This window comes from Tubulanus polymorphus, chromosome 6 (assembly GCF_964204645.1).
Source record: "Tubulanus polymorphus chromosome 6, tnTubPoly1.2, whole genome shotgun sequence".
Lineage (NCBI taxonomy): Eukaryota > Metazoa > Nemertea > Palaeonemertea > Tubulaniformes > Tubulanidae > Tubulanus > Tubulanus polymorphus.
This window is the reverse complement of record NC_134030.1, coordinates 11,491,707-11,508,439: the sequence shown is the minus strand read 5'-3', so window position 1 is coordinate 11,508,439 and position 16,733 is coordinate 11,491,707. Positions and strand designations below refer to the sequence as shown.

The 16,733-nt window shown below is 36.5% G+C and overlaps 2 protein-coding genes across 2 annotated transcripts; both read right to left on the bottom strand.

Moving 5' to 3' along the window:
- Window positions 1-1,890: 1,890 nt before the first annotated feature.
- LOC141907510 (organic cation transporter protein-like) lies at window positions 1,891-7,343 on the bottom strand. The gene is made up of 8 exons (XM_074797175.1): window positions 6,954-7,343; window positions 5,238-5,466; window positions 4,926-5,121; window positions 4,489-4,722; window positions 4,156-4,290; window positions 2,589-2,792; window positions 2,327-2,399; window positions 1,891-2,230 (listed from the first exon to the last, which is right to left on the bottom strand). Exons 1-8 carry the CDS (start codon window positions 7,335-7,337, stop codon window positions 2,081-2,083), a joined length of 1,605 nt encoding a protein of 534 aa, XP_074653276.1. The 5' UTR covers window positions 7,338-7,343; the 3' UTR covers window positions 1,891-2,080.
- A 1,568-nt stretch (window positions 7,344-8,911) lies between these two features.
- On the bottom strand, window positions 8,912-15,104 carry LOC141907318 (uncharacterized). The gene is made up of 11 exons (XM_074796925.1): window positions 14,906-15,104; window positions 14,758-14,800; window positions 14,508-14,588; window positions 13,030-13,125; window positions 12,816-12,920; window positions 12,303-12,449; window positions 11,882-11,944; window positions 11,712-11,803; window positions 11,295-11,403; window positions 11,155-11,219; window positions 8,912-10,735 (listed from the first exon to the last, which is right to left on the bottom strand). The coding sequence occupies exons 1-11, from the start codon at window positions 14,974-14,976 to the stop codon at window positions 10,411-10,413; spliced, it is 1,197 nt and encodes a 398-aa protein (XP_074653026.1). The 5' UTR covers window positions 14,977-15,104; the 3' UTR covers window positions 8,912-10,410.
- Window positions 15,105-16,733: the final 1,629 nt, after the last annotated feature.

Here is a 16,733-nt window from a genome sequence, read left to right as displayed (position 1 = left end):
GCAAAATCGTACCCTCGAATATATATTGGAAATGTTGCCAAATATACATGTGAATGAATACAATGACAGTTTGAATGAACTACCTAGTCAATGTCGCAATAATTTTACTTTTAAATGAGACACATGATATAGTTTAGACGTTATTTCGACAGCTAACCTCTTGAACGAGCGAATATGCTCTCTGGCGTCATCAAGCAGAATGTCTGTCTATAGTGGCATAAATAATAGCATTGTTTGACATCAAGTAGGCCTTCCCACCAAGGCCACGGGGCATATCAAGAGTGTCCCGCTTTCGCCAATCTGAGCCGTATGTTTTCCTATTGGCATCCATATGGTCGATTATGGATGCGTTTTACATGCCCCGCAAAAAATTGAACAGAATAAGTAAAACTTACAATTTTATAACAGAAATATAATAAAAAAGATGAGTATTTGACGTTGGTTGCGACCATTAAAAAAAACTGATTTATTGTTGCAGTGTATTTACAGGCTTGTGTATTTACTTTTGTTATACGTTCTGCTCGTGGATTGCCTTATTATATGTAGTTTCATTCGGAGTCCCCCGCATAACAGTTAACTACTCGTCCTTCGTAAAGCCACTCCGCAACGCATGCACATTTTAACCTAAAATATATATACATGTTACTGTATAAAATCGATTGACGACATGATATCAATTGATCTCGAACGTTCATGAAAAACTCACGTGCATATCGCCGATGGGTATCGAGGGCAGTAGGGAAAGTGACACGGAGAAACAATACATCGCAAACCATCCGTTGGATCACAAGCTATAAGTACACGAAAGTGCTAAAACAAAGGTGTTACATTATCGATTGCGTAAATAACTATTGTAAATACAAATCCTCGGGACATTTCACTTCATAAAGAAATTATTGCAAATTGCCGTTAATTGGAAACGAAGGTGATCATTGTCTGCCAGAATGATTGCTGCAATGATTGCTGCACATAGGCAACTGTATTTCATATAGGTTTTTCGTTTTACGTCTGAAGAGCGGGATTATTCAAAGCTTGATTTAAATCGTGAGACATTAGTATTAAATGAAGGCTAATGCGATGTATGATTCAAAGTACCCCATTACTACACAGTAACTTATAGATTTTTGGATTATTAGTTTGATACGTAAGTCGAAAATAATTGAAATATGTATGGTTCTTCTAGATTTGATTTTTGTGAGCGGTCTACAGTGGGAGTGAACTAATTGGCGTATCAATTGAGTAAACAATCGCATAATTTTCATGCTGCACTCGTATCATGCCCAAAACAGGTAACCTGTGAAAGCCAAACACCGACGACATTGCACCCACTTGTGACGGCGAAACACCGATTCCGGTCTTAGTTTTGCAGACTTAGGCTGGAGACGGGTTATTTAGTCAGAAACCCACTTCAATACAATTCAAAATTAAAGAAAAACTCAATTACTCACGATCCCAAGTCTCCTGTTGATTTATATTAGGTCGAGCTGAAAAGCGAATAATTTAGTTTTTAATGTATCCACGTTGATTTGTTAATAGCTCCTCAGGGAAATTGCAAGCAGGCTTATTGAAAATTTACCTGTAATAACAGCTGCTATGATTAAAATGAGGATTGTGGTCTTGGTATCCATTTTGAGAAGTCTACCAGTCATTTGCTCTTTGACAGTAAGTGTGAGGGAATGATAGTGAATGGTAATAAATGGAATTATGTAGATCATCATTCGCTATTAAGATATAATTTTGCGTATAATCATCGTGATAATTCATCAATGTTTGGCATAATTTCTCGGCTGTTTTTCGTTGGAAGGATATGAATGCAGAAGCATGATTAATGAAACAACACAGACAAACGTCACTTTTCATTTCATATATTTTCTGTTATTATTGTATAGAATAATGAAACCTTAGGCCTACATAAATATTACATGTATGATTAAATGATTGAAGCCATTTATCTAATGTTCAGTTAAAAGTAAGTAAATACATTGTATGAGCAAATAACTGACATCCTGGATCGACGTGTTTCAACAAATTTCCAGAAGAAACATTGAAGCATTCAGCGCATTTGCCGAGGCTGAATAATTCAGCAACTAGGACTTTCCTCCGCATCCCTCAATGAGTCTTTCAGGGGTTTTTTGTTAGTTTCGGGAAGCCATATCATCACGAATAGTGTTGTGGATATCGCCAGGAATGCATAGACAACATAAGGTACTATCCAATAGCTAATTTGACCCTGAAAGTGAGAAGAGGCATCATGCATCAAAAGAAAGAAAAGCAAGCACCGGTATATCACCTTAATTCTACTTGACTTATGCACTATTTTTGTTACCAGTAAAGCAATCTGTGGAGCAATTATACCACCTATCCTTGCACCCATACTTCCAGCTCCGCAGCCAAGGTTCCTATAACGGAATTAGGTGATGTCGAAGAAAAGCTTTAAAAATGAGACGGGGAAAGTTTCGAACGTGCGTTAAATTTTGCTTTTATTAGTGTGTTGCACACCAACTTTGTTCCATGCATTTCGCTGAAAATACGCAAAGCCCAGACCATTATACGTGAATAGGCAATTTTACATGTTGAAAGATTTTTACCTTATAACGGTAGCATAGATTTCTGCCGAATAGATAGATGCCAAAGTCCAACACGACAATATTCCACAGTTGCCAAGTATCACCAACATCGTGGTAAGAATGCCGACGTCCTCTGCCTTGTTAAGTGCCCCAATGATCACAACAGCTACCATGCAAGTAATTGGGATTAGCATATAAAAGAAAAATGACCTACGGCGACCAAACCTAAAATGTAGATAATTAGATATCTGATTATTATCATTCTTGGTGACATACGAGATAATCTTACAATTTTCACAATTTCGACATAATAAGTCGAAATTCTAAATAATAAGTCGAAATTCTACATAATAAGTCGAAATTCTACTTATTAAGTCGAATTTCGACTTAATTAGCCAGATTTCGAGTTAATCATTATGACATAATTGATTCGAAATTCGACTTATTACGTCGAAATTCGACATAATAAGTCGAAATTCGACATAATAAGTCGAAATTGTGAACGAATTATCTCGTACGTCACCTATGTACGGAAGCCCCTAGGTGACATACGAGATAATCTTTTCACAATTTCGACTTATTAAGTCGAAATTCTACATAACAAATCGAATTTCGACATGAAAAGAAAACTCAAAATTCGACATAATAAGTCGAAATTGTGAAAAAATTATCTCGTATGTCACCTAGGGGTCCCGTAGATTATCATTCTGGCCACGTATGCATTGAATTCCTTAATTGCCTGCAGTGCCATTTTGAATCGAGTTTAAAGTCACGATACACCACCAGCCTCGTTTATTGCTAAAAATGTTCAAAATACGGAACTACTATATCGCTTGGGTATTACGGAAATCCCGATTTTACGCCATCCGCATACCGCCAGTGAATCTCGTCAAAAATGCAAATTATTGTATGACTATAAACCAACCCGTCATGACGTGTATGACGTTCTAGAGTCAAATTTAGCGTAATAGATTTCAGTTTTAACGGGGATTCAATACGCGTGTCTGAAATTTCTTGTTAACTTATATTTTCGATATCAACTTGAAATGCTGAAAAATATTCACAATCGTGTACAACCTAAACCGCGGATGTGGTTAACCATGCAATTTTGTCTTTTAACCTGACAGCCAAAAAGAAGGTGAATGCACTACAGAGAGATTGTCCGTTACCTGCCAACGGTATTTCCATTTACCGTTTTAGCAAGCATTGTACTACCAAAATCCCGTAAAATCTCCAGCAATTCTGTCAACTAAAGGTCATAAATGGAATACATGATATCATTGACCACGCACCCGCAGGACTGGAAACTTGTTTGCAATTCTCATAGAAAGCACGTGGTTGTTCCTCTATTACAATGTCAGTACTTTACTCCAGCAAGGTTGAGACCGTCCCGCGCTGAAAACCTATATAATTCCACTAAGAAGACAGCTCTGGGGTCATCTGATACAGAGATATACATGTTCTATTAACCTCTGACATGATGGTTCAAGAACTCCTGTAATTAATACCTCGTTAAACTGCCATACTCTCTATACCGCCAAAATCCCGACTCCCCGACGTTGGCGGTGTATCGAGAATATGACTGTACCTATTTGCTACAAAGATGACACTCCAATCAGCGGGAATAGAGACAAATGAGCTCACAACCGCATTAACAAAAACAGTGCCTGTAAATGTACTGTACATGGAACTGATGCCATAGTTGATTGCCGAACAAGAGAACCTAAAAAAAAAACAAAAAAATGATCCCATAAATTAAAAGTTACTTAGAATCAATCGCAATTTTTATACGGACACTTCGCTAGAATAGCTGGTGAAATGCGTAAGTATCTAAGTTCTACGGAGGATAATGGCGGCACCTTTACCTACGGACCTTACAAATGTTACCCAATGAACATTATTCTTATGACACACCACCTACCAACAGTAAATGATAATACATGTTTGAATAGCTAATTTTCTTGTCTTGAACAAATCGAGGTAACCATGTTTTCTGCTTTTTTCTTGTTCTCTGCGATCTTTAGCGGCAATGAGACGTAGCAGATTTAAATCTGGAACTTGGGTTTTATTTGTTCTGGCCATCCAACGGATAATTTCATCGGCCTCTTTAAATCGACCTTTCATCGTCAACCAGCGAACGCTTTCCGGAACCCAACTAAAATAAAAAGCACTTTCTTCCTAATGCACGCATAATGTATCCCATACCCAGGAGTCAAGATTTGTTTCTTCTAAATAAAGATTAGGATGATATAATACGGTTAAGAAATCATTAATGCATGATACCTAGATGAGATAGGTCAAATCACCCATTTAGATTGATTTGCCCCTTCATATTATGTTCGGTTTTTTAGCGCTTACATTATAATAGCGGGTAAGAGTGGAATTCCGATCGAAGCAGTTATAAAAGCTGTATGTCTCCAGTTCCGTGTTGAATAAGCAAACAGGGACATCAATGCCTTCCCAAGGCCGTACAAGACGAAACAAGCGCAGAAAGTCCGCCATTTCGGGCCAACAAACTCGATGGGTAGAGTGAAGCAAATATTTAGGGTACCTCCTATATGATCCGAAAAAACATGACATATGAGATTAATATCTGAATATGACAACTTTGAGATCAATAAACGTGTGATATCTAAAAAAGGTTCACAAGTCACAAAACTTGCCACATACCAGTGAAAAATCCAGTCAGAGTTCGAATGATCGAATAAATGAGCCAACTATCAGAAAATCCCACGACAAATTGCGAAACCATCATAAAAAATGCAAATCCAAGCAGTGTTTTCTTTCGACCAATCGAGTCAGCTAAGTACCCCGATGCCATAGCACCAAAGAAAACACCAACCATTTGCAGACTAACTGACAGTTTTGGGATATAGCTTAACTCACAAACAAGATTGAACTGCGAATATAAAAAAAACATAAAAGTATGACTGGCTTTTGGTTGACTTGAATCAAACGAAATCGAAATTGAGGCGGGTGCTTTTTCTAAGTTTTTCCAACCGCACGGCAGCATATTTAATATGTGTGGGTGAACGACTTTTCTTGCCTACCAGTTGAAATGTATGATTCTTTTCTGATAAATTATGACGGATTCGCACATTTCGGGTAAATGCTAAAGCTAAATGATGTCTGTCATGCATATGGCCTGTTCGCGGGATTTCGATTCGGATGATATACGTAATGAGTACGCTATATTGGGATATTTTATTTGGCTACTTTGGATATCAAATTGTATACACAGTCGAGGAACGTTTTCCACGGATATTTATTCATTTCAAAAAACGATTTGAAAATGCATCTTATAGTTTAAATTGCATGCACGTGATCGAGATAGTGATTAAACAGCATACTTACGAGGCTTGCAAAATTTGACATTTTCACTTCAAAGTATTTCAAGGTAATTTGTATAACACGAACTAAAAGTTCAACATTAAAGCTTATGGCACCAGGCAGCTATCAAAATGGAAATGATGGGAACTACTGTGTATTATGCAAATCTAACATGGTTGCAAGTCGGCCATATTGAGTCCGGCTTGACTAGGGATCATCACCTTAATACCCTACAACTTTTGTGTGAAAACGAAGATTCTTAATGAAAAATGTGCCCAATGTATGGGAGGGAAGTTTGGAGTTTTGAGACAAAGAAATTAGTTTCAAAAAAGTTTAAATGGTAAAAAGGTATGAAGGCAAGAAAATGTTTATTTTAGGAGCCCAACATTGCGTAACTTTTTTTTGCATGAAAGTTGTACTGTCTAAGAGAAATCTTAAGTTTACATAGTGGTCAATCAATATTGATGAAAGAAAAATGGTTTTACCTTAGTAAAACATATTTTCTTCATCGTTCATTTTTGTTATTTTGTAAGGTTTCACGAGAGAAAATACTGTGTTCAAGGGTTGACAGGTCCAGTCCATTTGGGAATAAGATAATACAAAATTTACTGTAAAGTCAGATTTCATAAGTCGGATTCGGATGAAATATATCGGTCCAATTGAGAACTTGTAGTACAATTTCGTATGTCTAACTCGTATCAAAAATTGCAAGATGTCACACGCGTAAAAATAATTTTCCAAAAATCAAAACTTCCCCGTGCGTAAACGCCCCCTTTCAAAATGCATTTAAACATAGTATTGCAATTACATTTTGCAATGCATAAACTTCAAAGATATCATTTCATTGCAGCGCGTCTATTGTTATTTCACGTCGGTGCTCTTATACACGCGTGTATTTGAGTAACGGGTGTTACCTTTTTCAATTTCACTATAATATCTTCTAGAAATTTGTTCTATTTTTTGTATCATGTTTACGTCATTCACACAATACTCAGTTCTCTTTCAATAGCATATTTCTAAGGCCACGCATCTCACGAGCACTATGCATTTACTCACCTCAGTGATAATTGATGTCAAGGCGTTTGTTAAATCGTAATCAAATAGTACACACCGAGATCCATTAAACGAGCATAATCTGTTGGTATCATTAGGTAGAGAGGCATTTTCTGCGAGTCTGAGACACGTCCATGGGGGTACATAATGAGAAAATATAAACAGCATACCAGCAGAATTAGTTGAAAGATCCATCAGCGTAAGAATCACAAATACGCGAATCTGAAACCGCCCAAAATGGCCAAGCGTGTCTAACATTTCCTCAAAATGACTATTTTTGATTGCGGAAAATTCTTCGCTGTTGTCGTCGATGGGTGCATTATCATCTTTCAGACATCGTTCAGATGTCTTTCCATATTTACTTCCTGCCATCTTACTATTAGGCATACTTCCACCAATCCAATCTTCAACGGGAAATGTGCTCATCATTGTAACTGACGTTTAGGCCGAAAGGTAATTAATTATATAATTCGCCCTAGATAAATGATTGTGACTTCAACAAAAAAGGTACATAAAAAAGAAAGAAATATGTATACGACAAATAATTACATGTAAATAGCTCTACTTACAGAAATCTAGGTCTCTGCAATTGCGTGTTTTACAAACCGAAATTAAAAGAACGGAATCGTTTCACTGAATAATTTGTCAGATTTTAAAGTAATAGGAAATGCGAACGAGGAATTCAGAATTTGACAAAATTGCGGTTGAATTAAATATCTACGTGTCTACAAAAAATTCTGCTATAAGGGTATTCGGCAGAAAACACTGATGATTTTCGCTTCATTATACCTATTATACATCTTCCAATGTCTTTAAGTCTTACAAAGACATGCGTCACGATGATAATGATATAAACCGTCCATTAATAAGATTTACTTCAACCTTAAACTAAAAACTCTTTTACGTTGTACACTTTTCGTTAAAAACAAAAATTGATTGTCCGTTTTATCTATTTTGTTGGTAAATTCCGTTTGATTTTTGATTTGGTGTCCCCACCACACCTGTCGGGAGCGAAACAGGATTTTGAAATCGGAAATCAAAGTGCAGATATAGTTGTGTGATCGGCGGCGGTCGAGTTTACACAATGTTTTGTTTAAATCGAAGCACATAATTGGGAAAATGAATAGCGTTAAATGTAAAAATGAAGAATTGTTGGAGATCTAGTGTCGATTTATCGGCCAGCCGTAGCCTATATTGCTATACAAATGGAGCGAATTTGAATGACATGGTTTCCAGAGGAAAGGCCTTTTGACTGTGCAACAGAGCATATATTCACACAAATGATTCATTGAAGCATTATCCATTCTCCAATTCCTAGGGAGCTGAATGTATTTGAAAATCAAATGTGAATCCCATTCATTTCCAAATACTATTTAACTTAATTGGAGTAGAAAGAGCATACCATGCCTAGTACTAATTTAAGAAAAGGCTATTTTTCCGACCATTTGCGCAGTGGTGAAGGATACATTTCATGAAGGGCAAATAAAAATTCCTCCCCAAAACCAAATAAACTAAAGATATAGGCAGAAATTGATCTTGAAATCCAAATAATCTTTAAAAAGAACTTGGAAGTAATGATTAGACGATACCGGCTTCCTAGAAATTGGTGAATGGATAATGCTTTAATGCATGACTTACACGAATATATACTCAGGTGCACAGTTAATTAGCATACAAAAAGCCTTCATCTAGAAACCGGTCATTTAGATTCGTTCTATTTGTATAGCAATAGGCTACGGCCTACATACTAAAAAACCTCGTACTGACTACATATGCTGGTAATGATCATATGGATGATTTCCTCCGTGGTGTTATACAAAACATTTTCTCCATTAAATCGGGTTACGAGACGGATGCCAACCAACATCATTGCTGGCCCTTGATTTTGATAATAATAATAATAATAATAATAATAATAATAATAATATTTATTTACAGTCCGTTACATAAAATATCTCAACAGACTTTACAGATTGACAAAAACATAAGACAATTGACAGATATATAAAATATTACCCAATAAAATAGATATTTAATTTCAAACGGTTGCATCAAGTAAAATCATTTGTAGTGCTGATTAAATAGGTGCGTTTTCAATTGCGAGGTAAAACTATTAAGGGAAGATAAATCGCGCATCGACTGTGGCAAAGCATTCCAAAGGCGGGGGCTACCACCGCAAAAGCTCGATAGCCATAAAATTCTTGGCGGTATCTCGGTTCAAATAATTTAGTTGCCACGGTCGAGGTGTAAGAGTGGTTAAAACAGACGAAAGATAGGCTGGTGCTTGGTCATGCAAAATTTTAAAAGTTAACAGGAGAATTTTGTATTCAATGCGCGATTGAACAGGGAGCCAATTTTCTATTAGTTGAGGGCAACATCCGCCAGTTGCCTTTTTGGAATACAGGGGTGATAACGCCGACCTATAAAATCCGTGGTATTTTCTCTTGAGTTACATACCCGAAGCAGATGACGGCTTGGCCGTCAGCACTTGCGAGCGCCGAAGGCATGACGCTTTTTAGGGGGTTTTGGGCCCCCAAGAAAAGTTTTGAAATTAAAAGCGTTTTCCGAGCACTTCTTGAACCCATGAGCGACAATCATATTGTGGAAGGTAATGGCTATTTCCAATGTGGCACATCCTCATTCGATGACAATCAGCATCTCATGCATTACGGGTGATACGGCAATATGTTCTGATTCGTAAGATCTTCTCTCATATTAGGACCTGGGTATCGTAAGTTTGCGCAAAAATCGTACAGGGATCTAGCAAATGTGGAAACTGCCACTGAGATTCAATCTTTATTTGGATTTCAACTCATGAAAACATGCAGTTCTTTCCAGAAACCTTTTTTATGCATTTGTTTTGTTCATATCTCTAACTTGTATGAAAACAGAAACGAATCAAAAATATCGATCAAATTGGCTGATACAATATAATTCTTTCCATGACACTCATTTTTATACTTATTACAATAGTTGCTGAGGTAACACACTGATTCTAAACCTCAATATTCCTAGAAACTTCGAGATATTTTTCTTTTTTTAATTTCTTTTTAGGAGCGATGGAAACGGGATGTGCGTAGAATTCCGTACAATTTTCTACTCAAGGGAGTTTTAGTGTAAGAGTAGTGTAATTTTGAGTAAAACTTGAACAACTACATTATCTCAGGTTATGCACGCATCAGGAAATTTTAAAATCAGGCCGACTGGTCCATACAACGTAAGCTATCAAAGTTTTCTGTATTAAATGGAATATTCACAAACATCATTTTTAGATGAATATGCTGACATCTTAATCGTTGGGCAATTTTTCTTAAATTTAGCCATACATAGATAGATTTTAAGGGAGTTATAAGAAAGGTACCCGGTATATACATCTTTAAGATTATTGATTTAGGGAAATAAGACGTTATGATGATTACATTCGTTGTGAAAGTTTTTTTTTACGTGGTTTTTACGAGATTTACGTGGTTCCTTCTCCTAGAAAATGCTCAGTCACTGAATCTAGTTGTATGAGTCCTTCGCCCATAGCCTGCGATATCGGGATTGAATATTGTGTAGAAGGATTTATGTACAATCCCCGAGACATATCTACAATGCCTTCAGTAACTGCCTGATTGATTGACACGCGTCGTTGCTTGTTCTGAGGATCGAACACGTGACTGATCGTGTATTTGGCGACACTTCCACTGCGAGACCGTCTGCGTAGCGCAGTCTCAACCGGTGCCTGTTCGATGATATTTTCCTCGACAATTTCATCGACGACCACTTGTCTTAATTCGATAATTCTGAAAAAGAAAAACAGCATTTTTATGAGAGATATTGAAACCATATTCGCGTCTTCCATTAACCCTCAACCAACACATTACTACAAGTATATACACGATATACAAAGAAGAGGGAAAGCTACTATTCTTACGAAAAACTCTGCCGTAAAGCCCAACACACACACACACAGCAAAATAGAAAACGCATTTTTCACAAAACGTTTTGAGTGAACATTTTACCCTCAAACGATAAAACGTCCAACGCACACGGCATAACGAAAACGCGTAGCTAAAAGTTCCAGCACCGTGGAATCAATGGTGCAATAATAATCGAGCAGAGCTTGTTTCGCGGAAAACATTTTTATTTTTTTATCACTTGAAAAAATGTATTTCCCCTAAACCCCCATGTGGGCTAAAAAGATGAAACTAGGAACACTAACCTCTTCTTAATAGGTCTAGGTTTTTGTCGTTTCACTAATTTGGTATTACCAATGTTCAAATCAATCTATATTAAAAAATGCAACATTCGTAACAATTCGTGTCAGCGATGAAATTTATTCAGCTTCTCCCAATAGTTTACCTCACGGAAACTGATGTTTGAGAATCGTTCGTTCCACGAGCGAAGATGCCATTGACTACTTAGATAATTTTGAAGAGTCAAAAGATTTTCTTGAACCTCGCTCTTGAGTCTGAAAGAACAAAGTTTTCCTTAAAAAGCACAACACTTAGCGCAGGCCTCTGACCGCCATCTGGAGAAGTCAGTTTGGAGTACCTCGTTCGACTGAAAAGTGGTTAGATGTTTGCGAGTAATATAAGATAACAAACATTTATCAGAAAATGTACCTTGTGCACACTTATTCATTTTTGTGTGATACCAATATGATACAATGTCACGCTCTTGGAAACCTTTCAATGCTCCAAACATCCAAACGTTGAAAGACAACGGCCACAAAGTGCCACAACCGCAAGTAAAAATGTAAATAAACAATTTCCTTACGTCTTTGCTTTTCTTTGCGCTTTAGAATCTGGTGGAGGAATATGCATTATCATCGAAGGAACTTCAGTCTTCGTCCCATCATCCATTTCAATCTAAAATCGAGAGTGCCGGTGATCATGAAAGTTGTAATTTTTTCAACGAAGTGTGCCTATGCTAGTTCAGATCGTTACCTTCCAGTACATCTGATCCGTATTATCTAGTAATCGTACACGGCTATTCTTCTTTAGCTTTACCTAAAAATCAGATGGAATATAATTTATGTGAAACAAATCTTCGACTTATTCAGTCCATAGACTTGAACATTCACCGAAACGATATCGAAACACAATTTTCGAAAGGTTGGTTTTGGATATATCGTATTATTATTATTATTCGTCGTCATTCATTGAAACGTATCGTAAATTATGCGGGTACCGTAAGCAATTCGAAAAAACGCACCCGTGTCCGTTCACCGGCGGCATAGCCGCACCAACCCACATCGTGGAAACACCTAAAAGGAAATACATCTCGCCCGTCTCGTGGAAACCTGCCTATCGTTTTTTTTTGTACTGGGATGAATATATTACATTATGTTTTTTTCACTCAACTTACGCCTTGAACTCGATGAGACGCGATAGTTACGGCATCGGTTGGTTCGTCGATTGCGTTCACTCTTTGATTGATAGGTGACACTTTCATGGATAACTGTAACACAGTCGATGTATTTTCATACAATTTCTCATAATCAGTCAGCAATGTCTGAAACGAAACCATAATACGCCAGGCAGGTGAGGTGATCTATAACACGTCCTTTTGCGTCAAATAAACACACATTGCGGTTGATAGTAATGGAATTTGATGCACAACCCGGAAAACAGCCGACACATATTCTTCCCGCTCCAAGGAAAATTAAAGGAAACCTTAATATTGAATCTTCGTTGCGAATATCGGATAAAAACTAAGAACAGTTTAGAAATGCGCAGTCCACATCGATTGGGCGCATAATCTACAGAACTGTATATACAATAACTTGGCATCGTTGCAGTGCAAAATATCTATTCATAATCAGTTCCTTAAAAACAACCCAGACAGCTTGAAACCCAGAAAGCGAAATCAGATACAAACCTGCAAATCTTCAGCCGTGGGTAATTTCTCGCCAGTTGTAATCTCGTACTGTTTTTCGAGAATCTCGTCTGAACAATTAGAGCAGACCATCAGTTTGTTTTGAAACTAAAAATTGCCGAAAATAACATATTCAATTAACTGCCGATGAATAGGTACTGTGAGATTACTTGTGTTTTCACATTGTTTTACGACGATTATTGGTCTCATATGTCACCTGTTGATATTCTTTGATATAGCTAAGAAGAATATTCATACATTTCAAAAACACGCCAGGACATTTTCCTTTCAGATCAAACTCCTGAATTGTCTTCTACAAATGTATCAACGAAAGAAAAGGTAATTATGCTACTACACATATACGTATATATCCGTACATACATACAATGCATATATACATGCCTTATGAGGGGGTTTTCTATTTTCGGTAGTATACGAATAAGTGCAAGTAAACACTTTATTCAAACTACAGAAAAAGCCATTAGATACATTGATAATTCATCATTTAATGCCCATACTAGTCCTCTCTTCAAAAAGTATAAAATTCTCAAATTTGAAACTCGAAATTAACCTAGAAAATTGCTTTAAACGGAGAAAACTAGTTTATTCCGAGTTGCAAACTTTGAATAAACCTCCAAAAATCACATTTAACTGAGAAAACTAGTTTATTCCGTGCTAGACGAGACCTACACATAGATTACCACAGATGAATCAATGGGAACGAGATTCATATCAACAGGAAATGTACAATGTATGATGTAGGAATCATGCATTTCCAAACATTGGGAAAATCTGAAATGTGTTTTAGGGGAGATAATTTACTAAATCGGGACACCGTTTTCACTGAGCGTACCTTCACCATTACGTATTTCAAATGTCCCATCAATACGTTACAAAATAAAGCAAAACATTCTGTATGGTATTAAGTATAAATTACATACGAGAACTACGTGCGTGTATAAACCTATATTTGGACGAAAACACTTAACCACCGAAGTAGATTTTTATTTTCAGTAAACGTGTCAACAACGGGTAGAATGGCAGTTGTACTTGCAAAGTCCTCAATAAGATGCCGTCGTCCACACAATTACGCACGTATTCAAAAGTTTATTTACGTATATATATAGTCTTGTTCGAAATATATGTATGTAAACGTACATAACTAGACTTTTCGATTTTAAGTATATAGATTGACATGACCAAAATGATACGCTGACGAACATTTTTCGCTGGGTAACAGTTCCATGGTAACGAAGACATTGCATGACAACAATCAAAATATGAAATATTTCAATCAGCTCTTCTATTTTTCAGATATATCATTTTGATAGTAAAAATCTTCTTTTTATGGACTTTCTAAGATGTAAAGAATACCAGTTTTCAATAGAAAACAGATTGCACGAAGATAGCATGAAGACTGAATGTGACGTGCGTGACTTGTTGTAATATTCATACCTCTTTAAGCGACATCCACACATTTAGATTACAACTGATAACCAAAGCTTATTCTCTAATGAGTCTTAATCATAAGTACGCTTCCATTATAGATTTACATGTGTTTTAAATGAAGCTTTTGGGCTGGGTTTATAGACTGGTATTAACTTTAACCTGGGAGTTTAATTCATTTTCAATCGAGTTAGCCCCAGGCTTAAAGATAATACTAGTCCATAAAACTGGCACTAGAATTATATTTACCTTCGTAGAACAGGGCTGCACTGTTACTGTCTCAGGAATCTCTGGTTTCAGGATATTCTTCTGCGTGTCGCTAACAACACTCTGGGAAAAGAGTCACTTAAATAGAATCCTCAAATATAGACATTTTTCCCCAAAAATGAGATCAAATAGAGCATTGATTTTTGTGCCTCATCTCTGCAGTCATTTTACTGTACCAATTAAGGAAAATTTGTTGATTACTCAAAATGTATATACTTGCTAATATACTTACGGAGCAGAAGTTCAGAAAGTCTTCTGCAAATTTAACTTGATCGCTGAAAATGAATACTTGAATCAAGATCTCAGTATTGTGAATATGTAGTGAATAAACGAGAAAACGATTATACCAGCATGGAATTTCATAAATTTTGAGACCTTACCTCACTTCAGCAGGGGTTTTGTAATCTTTATACGAAGAAGTTCGCACTGCACGTGTTTCTCCTCCCATCATTTTATCACTTCAGTATGAAACGGTTCATAGGCTCGAAACATTGCAGTTAAAACTAAATATCTATCAAAACGGGTCGCAGCTTGTTAGGAATTTGGAGCAAGCACTATTGTCGAGTGAACTCAAGCCGTTCGCCGGCTCATGGAAAAAAAACGAAAATAAATCACAACCGCAGAAAGCAAATATACCCACAAGCCACTATTAAATCAGGGGAAATGCAATTTAGGAATTGTTACATATTTTCCTGTTTATATCGCGGATGAATAGAAACTCGGGGTTTGCGTGGCCTAATTTTGATTGTATCAGCGGCGATAAAATGTTGGTAAAAAAACCTATTTTCTTTATCGGCATGTGGTATTCAATTGTTAATTTCACGTAAAACAAATACACTTGCGACTCGTGTCACTATTTATTCACTTTCATTATCAAGAAAAGTAGATATATAATAATACTAAGCCACAATCGAAACCTGTTTTATGACCGGGCGAAAGGGCCGAAGTATTATTTTGATCGAGTACGCACCGGTATTCTGATTTTCGTATTCCTCCCATTTCTACGCCCTCCACACCCTCGACTCTAAAGATATTTTTAACGCCCATACCAACTCATAATTCCTATTCCTGGTGACATAGAATATTTAATAGAAAGTTTAAAATAGCTATAAAAACAATGATATCTTGTTGCTCATTTTCAAAATCCCGGAAAATGGCCAGGCAGGCACGTTTTCATTCTTATCTTTTTTTTGCAGGCAGCATTTTCTTTTTTAAAGATATTTGGAAGTAACTCTCATTTGTTTTTTTAAAGCTAGGATCCCCTGCTTTTACAAGTGAAATGCGTCAGAAAGAGCTTTTTTTTCACCTAGCCGGAAATGAGAAACAATAATGATAACGATGATAATCATCCGAGATCTCTTGGTTTAAGTGTTGTCATTTTTATGAACCATGTACTGCGCTGATGGAGAAGCGCGTAGTCAATAACATTTCCAAATTCCCCGATTTTTCCAGGTTTTTGCAAAATTTGTCAAATTCACTAGTCTTCCCTGATTCTTTTCAGATCTATCTGATTTCCTGAATTTTTCAGGTTTCTCATATCATTACCCACCTAAATTTATACAGTTTCAGGCGCGGGAAGTAATTTTGATATCTTGGAATAGATGATTGAATAGTATGGTTCAGAGGGTACAGGTATTGTAATAGGGTATCTAAGCGTGGTCAGTAACTACATGTATTTACTTGTTCATCATTTATCCAGAGCCTGTTACAATCTGTTGACGAAGCATTTCTAAATATTTCAATTGTTCTGTGGAATAATGTGATATATTGTCAACCAATATCAATCATTTTGATGATATCAAAGTTACAAATGTTTAAACAATCTGGATCTTTTCTGATTTCCCCTATCATTACCATAAAAAGAAAAAAAAATGAAATTCTCTCGCCAACCAATACATTGACTTAAATCACTAAGACGCTCTCTAAACCAGGTGCCTTCCTCGCTTAATCAAAAGGGTTGCGTAAAAGGGCATTCCTTGGATAAAAATCTTTAACATGTACAAGCTGTGGTTCTTATTGCAAGGAGTGTAGATACCACAGAATAACCGATTTTCTCATTCTCAAATGTTTATCATTCAACCTCAATGACACGATGGTTTAACGGTACTTTATACAGGAGCTAACGAACCGTTGAGCATAACATAACAAGATAACTAACTTGAAAGTTTATTGACGCCTTAATGATATATAAAACATATCCATTGCCTT